Source organism: Bubalus kerabau, chromosome 13 (assembly GCF_029407905.1).
Source record: "Bubalus kerabau isolate K-KA32 ecotype Philippines breed swamp buffalo chromosome 13, PCC_UOA_SB_1v2, whole genome shotgun sequence".
NCBI classification, from domain to species: Eukaryota; Metazoa; Chordata; class Mammalia; order Artiodactyla; family Bovidae; genus Bubalus; species Bubalus kerabau.
This window is the reverse complement of record NC_073636.1, coordinates 34,781,904-34,787,903: the sequence shown is the minus strand read 5'-3', so window position 1 is coordinate 34,787,903 and position 6,000 is coordinate 34,781,904. Positions and strand designations below refer to the sequence as shown.

The 6,000-nt window shown below is 51.7% G+C and overlaps 1 protein-coding gene across 14 annotated transcripts in view; it reads right to left on the bottom strand.

The window, feature by feature from the left end:
- Window positions 1-1,545: 1,545 nt before the first annotated feature.
- The window catches only part of ZNF438 (zinc finger protein 438), a 191,102-nt gene continuing 186,647 nt past the window's right edge, over window positions 1,546-6,000 (bottom strand). For all 14 annotated transcript variants that reach the window (XM_055543992.1, XM_055543999.1, XM_055543995.1 and 11 more), the window contains 2 exons: window positions 3,785-5,573; window positions 1,546-2,427 (listed from right to left, as the gene is read on the bottom strand). In XM_055543992.1, coding sequence (XP_055399967.1) covers window positions 1,809-2,427; window positions 3,785-5,573 — 2,408 coding nt within the window. In that variant the 3' untranslated portion in view covers window positions 1,546-1,808. The remainder of the gene's footprint in view (window positions 2,428-3,784; window positions 5,574-6,000) is intronic.

Sequence of the window (6,000 nt, the reverse complement as noted above, 5' to 3'; positions counted from 1 at the left end):
GAGCCAACTGCATGTCCCCAGCTGCATTCTTGGCCCCGTCCTAACCTAACCCTCTCTTTCTTTCCAGAGGCTGTCTAAGCCCTTGCTGTCTCACCCTCAATGCAAGAATATGGGCCACAGGTGAGAGAGTCCCTGCGACTTTGGGGACTTCGATTTTACATACGGGGTGGACGTACTCTGTCCCCTCACCTTTGCCCCCACCATCCTCCAGACCTGTCCTCTGCCCGAGGCCTTCTTGGCCAGTATTTCAAAAACACTGCTTAGAGGGGCTGAAGAGCCACTTTAGAGCTAAACTCAAGTTTCTTGGTTTGAACTCAAGTAGTATTCATGGTAGATCTCATTTTTTTACTGTTTTCGAGACCACTCTTCCAAAAACAAACTAGATGCTGTGCTGAATGGTAAAGTTGTCCTGTGACTGAGTTCTTACAACACCACACAGCATAGGTCTGATATTATCTAAGACCAGGTAGAGCGTGATCGATGGTGGTGGTGGTCTGTGATGACCCAGAGGGGTAGAATGGGGAGTGGGTGGGAGAGAGGCTCAAGAGGGAAGGGATATGTGCATACTTATGGCTGATTCACACTGTTGTACAGAAGAAACTAACACAACATTGTAAAGCAATTATCCTCCAATTAAAAATAAACAAAATGAGACATTAAGAAAGATAACTTAAGATCTACTAGCTCGTCAATTAGAATTTAGTTCTTCCTCGGTTTAGATAACTTCCTTTAACACAGAAAACTGTTATGACTCTGCCCTGGCCCAGCTTTGGGCACCGGGCTGGCCACGAGTACAGCGCTTTCAGCCAAAGGCTGGGACGTGAATGGCTTGAGAGCTCCAATTCCCCCATTCCGAGAAAACGATTTTGCAGTCAGGATGACCAGAGACTTCCGATGGTGATTTTTCTGATTCTAGTTAATTTCCTAGGAATTTAAGAGGCAATCATTTACTCTTGACTTTCAAAGAGAATCTGAGCTTGAAAGGCACAGTTGCATCTAAAACTGACGGGTGAGCGACAGCACTTCCCGGGGAGGGAGGAGAGGCAGCTCACACCTCGGCATCTGGGCTGAAGCACCCTGTTCATTCTTCAGGTTGTAAATTTTCTGCCTCAAAAGACCTTTTGAGCCTAACTCTTTACCCAAAAAGTGGTCTCTCTATTAGCTGAAGTCCTAAAAAATGTCTGATGACTTTGATAGGGAGCACTTTGTCAGTATAAAGACTTACTGGCATCTCATCTTCAGGGGAATGTGCTTTTAAGAAAACAGAATTTTAAAAAGTCAAAGTCCTGAAAACATGGATTTTCAATTATGATAGATGAGAACCTTATTAATTATGCTGCTCCATGGCATATTCAAATAAACCAGAGAATTTGATACAGATCAACAGTATGTCAGGGTTGAGACTGAAATGTTTTTCCCACTGGAAATTTATCACATTAATCTACTTAAACAGAAAATATGTGAATGAACACAGGACACACACACACACATAAACACATATTTTTGCTAAAAACTGTATCTGAAGGACAGCCTAATAGACCTCATTTCAGTCTGCAAATTTATCTTTTTATTGAATCTGAAATAAAAGTCAGAGGACATAGGATTTTCAAATAAAACTGTATATGTTAGAAAAATATGCATCAAGAGCATATGTACATACATATTCTATAATAAAATAAGACTATGTACAAAAATCACTTCTGCTACTTAATGCTGATCGTAACTTGTTGGATTTTGGTGTTTAAGCATCTCCAAGAAACAGAGGCAGCTGAGAGCGCACACCTCTTCCTAACCCCTGACCCCGTGTTTCATTTTCCGGTTTTGCTGGAAAGTTGGACAACTCCCTGGCTGGAGAGCGTGCTGAAAATTGTCCACAGTTTGGGGGGGTCCTCACACTTGTGCTGCTGCTCCCAGTGTAGAAGTAGCTCTTCTTTGCTTCCTAGTGTCTGCGCACAAAGGACACAGTTAAAGCCAGACTGGGGCAGGGGGAGGGCAGCCTGGGGGCCAGGACACCGGGGGCCCTGGGGATCGTCCCCGGGCTCACTGGGTCCTGGCTGGGCTTGTTCCTGTTTCGTGAGGGTTTCCACGTTGTTCTGATGATGGAGGTACAGTTGTCTTTTCAGTCTGGGGACTGCACAGAGCTCCCCGGCTGAGGGATGATGCCTGAGCAGCTTCCTTCTCTCAGGACGTTTCCAGAAAGGAGCAGCCTGTTTAGTCAGTTCTCCGTGAGCTGGTCTGCTTCCGGGGGAGGGTGAGCTCTCCTCTGGCAACTGGCCTTGGATTTCCTCACCATGAACAGAGAGCAGGTGGAACTTGATTTCAGCCAGAGACTGAGCAGTGATCTGACAGCGACCACATCTGATCTGGAACCTGGCCTCGTCATTCTGGTTCATTAGGAGGTCTTCTTCCAGGCTGGACTTGGTCTCCCTGGAAACGGGGGAGAGAATGTGTCAGACCTCACTGAAAAACTTCTCCTAACAGCTCCTGGCCTTCTGGGCTCTAAGACATATACACCATGCACCAAAGAGGAGGTTGAAGGCAGGGAGAGTAGAGACCGTGTGGGAGACAGAGGCCACGGAGAAGGTCAATGTCAGGCCTGTGTGGTGGGGCCTCACACCTCCCAGGCTGGCAGGGCCACTTCACAAAGAGGGTCCCCCTTTATGCATCTCCTCCAAGAGCTAACTGTTCTTTGGTTACCATGGCAACAGGTGTGCCCACCAGGAGAACAGGAGGTACCAAGTGTTGCAGGAACCCACTGGGTCCAGCTGAGATGACTGTCCCCACCCATCAGGGGGCCCTTCCTAACCCCAAGCACCCAATGCACTTTGCACAGTTTACCTAAAAATCAAACAGACTCCATTAACCACTCAGAAGTGAGGTTTCTTTGGGGGAGGTGGCTATGTACCTTAGGAAAAGGCACAGGTATCTAAAAGGGAATGGAAATGCATAAAGAGACACAGAGAAACTCCAGAAAAGCCGGGAAGAAACAGGACTGGTGTAGCTTATTTTTAGTGACTATGAGAGACTGAGCTGAAAGTGAACAGAAAGCATTGAGAACCATCAGAACAACTGGTGATGATGAGGGACCGAGGTTCTAAAGTGCTGGGAGACGTTTGATTTGCATGGTACTGATGTGCATGCATCTTACAGAAGTCCCCTCCATCACTCAGAGCAAAAGGGACAGACTGAGGGTGCGTCCTTGATTTACTCAGGACTCTCTGACCCACCTGACAGGCTTTCAAATGATTCAGCTGCCTTGTTTACAATGCTGGAAAAAAGCACCGCACAGGCAACCATGTAGGAGACAGCTTACCTGGCCTCGGGGGAAACAGACCAAGTGCTGAGGGGCAGGTCTGCCCTGGAAGGGCTGAGTCCCCACCAGCTGGTATGCCAGTTTTGGGGCAAATGATGCTCTTTCAATATACATTCTGTGGGCATAAGTTTGGGGGAAATTACTCGTCAAAAGGACCATGACCATAGATGTTAAGTTACTCTTCCATGTTTCAGATGCAAAATTAATCTCATGCCCGAATGTCTCCAGCATCCCTCAAGCTGGCCCTTGTGCCCTGGCTGACGGAGAATGAAGCTGGTCAAAAATCATGAATGATCAGAGACCAAAGAGAAATGAGGCCATTCCTCACAGAACAGAGGCTAAGTGGTAGCAGTTAACTTCTGAAATCTTAATCTGAGGGCTGTCTTTCCAAACTCACCTTCCGGAATGTGGGATCCGACCCTGATCTGGAATCTTAAAGTTCCTTCTGGCCAGCCCCCCCATCCTACTCACCTGTCCACCAGTCCCTCCACCTCACAAGGGGTCTGCTCTCTGGTCCTCGGCAGGTCCCCTGGCTGCAGCTCACAGGGGGAGGGCTCGGTGCTGATGGCCACACCGTGCACCTCTTTCAGGTGGCCGAAGTACACTCTGACGTGGCCGAACACCTTGGCGCAGAACTCGCAGCACACAAGCTTCCTGGGCCGGGAGTCTCCGTGGTGCAGCCGCACGTGCGCGCTCAGGCTGCCCCGCCGCTTGTACACCTTTCTGCAGAGCCGGCAGCTGTAGGGCCGGCTGTCCGGGGGTGGGCTCGTGTGCTCGCGGAGGTGCTGCTTGGACGGGAAGGGGTAGTCATACACTTGGCACTTGTGCCAAGCCTTCCTGAGGCCGGAAAACCCGTTTCTGAAGGCAGAGTCTGGCTTTGGGGGCTGGCCGTCCTCCTTCCAGTCCAGATGGTTGGGGGCCAGGGAGTGATCGAAAGACATGTGTCCCAGGCTCCCAGGTGGCGGGGGCTGGAGGGTGGCTGGGAGCGAGGCCAGGGCTGGCAGGACCGGGACAGGTTTGGGCATGATGCTCCGGTATTTTTTCACGGCCTCCGGTTTTTGGTCCTTGGATTCTTGGGGATCACTTTTGACTCTTTCTTTGCTGTCTTTACAACTAAGGACACATTTCCACCTTTTCCCCTGAAATGTCAAAAGTTCGTCTGGGCCCTTGCGTTTTCTTCCTCTTCTCTTCGCTGTCTCACCGTTCAGTTTTGTTTTGTGGTTAAGGTCGGGCTTGGTGGCTTGACAGAAGGCACTGTCGCCGGGGCTCTGCCTGGGAGCCGGTGGGACAGGTCCCCTGTCCCCTACCTGTGGGGCCGCACTGAAGCCTTCCGGGATGGAGGGGGTCTGGTCTCCGGCAGTCCTGAGCCCAGGGAAGGGGACATGCGCAGTGTTCACAGCGGCTCCGCTCCTGTAAACCTGCGTGGTCTTCACTCGCGAGTAGGGCAGGATGGGCAGTTTACCTCTGGGGACGGAAGAGGGCACCTGGACGGTGTTTCCAATGACGCCTGGTGACGACAAAATGGCTTTGGTGGCATCAACCGGTTCTTGAGGTTTTTCACTGGCAACAGCAGAAGGTTTCCTGGGGGTTTTCTTGCCTGGAACTTTCGCTCTTCCTGAACTCTTCTGGAGGCCCTGCTCGGCAGAAGGCTCCTCTAGTGTGGCCAGTGCTGGGGTGGCAGGAGGAGTCCAACCTCCGTGGTTGCTGGTCCCTGGAGGCCCGGGGTCTTGGTGGCCACTCCTGTTGGTCAGCGCAGCTGGGGCTTGGTCTGGTGCCAGCTTGGGTGGGTAGGGCTTGTGCGGGGGCTCAGGATGCTCAGGTGGGGGAGGGGCTGCTTGGGTTTGGGCAGATTTGCTGCAGTCCCTCTCGGAGGAGGAACCGAGCCCCGGCTTCTTTCTGACTCCTTTGCCAGGTCTCGGGGGCTGGTACCGGGGGATGGGCAGCTTTAGGTTCTCGGGCAGAGGCATCCGGGGTTTCTGGATCGGCTGAGCTGAGGCCACGTGCGGCAGAGCGATCAGCGAGAAGGTCCCTTCCTGGCCGGCCACCTGCATCAGCGCGTAATTCTGCGGGGGCATCCCCAGGGGCTTGGAGCCGAGGGAAGGGCCTGGATTCGCCTGATCAGAGAGTGAAGGCGCCGGGCCCGGCAGCACTCTGGGTGCCAAGACTTGGGGCGCAATCTTTGGAGCGATGGTTCTAAACTGACTCTTATTCTGCAGGCCTTTCCCGCTGTGAATCGCCCCAGGAGGGATATTTGGTTCGCCTGCAAGGACAACACAACATAAAAAGGCACTCTGGGGTCACTGTCCTGTGCTGAGAGCACAGGTAAGCAACCAACCATCTCCTCTGCCCGGAAGCATCCCTGGACCCAGCCCTGACCCTGGGTGCAGAGCTAGTGTTCCTCAAGATGGAGGTCAGCTCCTGCCCACCTTTCCAGGGACTCATGACTGTTATTCTCCAGGGTTCCACGGCCCTTGTCATAACACTCACCACTTTCCACAGTAATTTATGTTTGTTCATCTCTACTACAGAACACAGAGCATCCTGAAAGCTGGGACTGTCTTTGTATTCTGCAAGTCCATCCTCCCTGTTGACCTCACTCCAATTTATTTTACAGGCCAGTGCTCCCCACCCTGTCCCTGAGCTCTGGGCTACGTCCCCTCTGGCATGTTCTACTGCGGACTCTTATT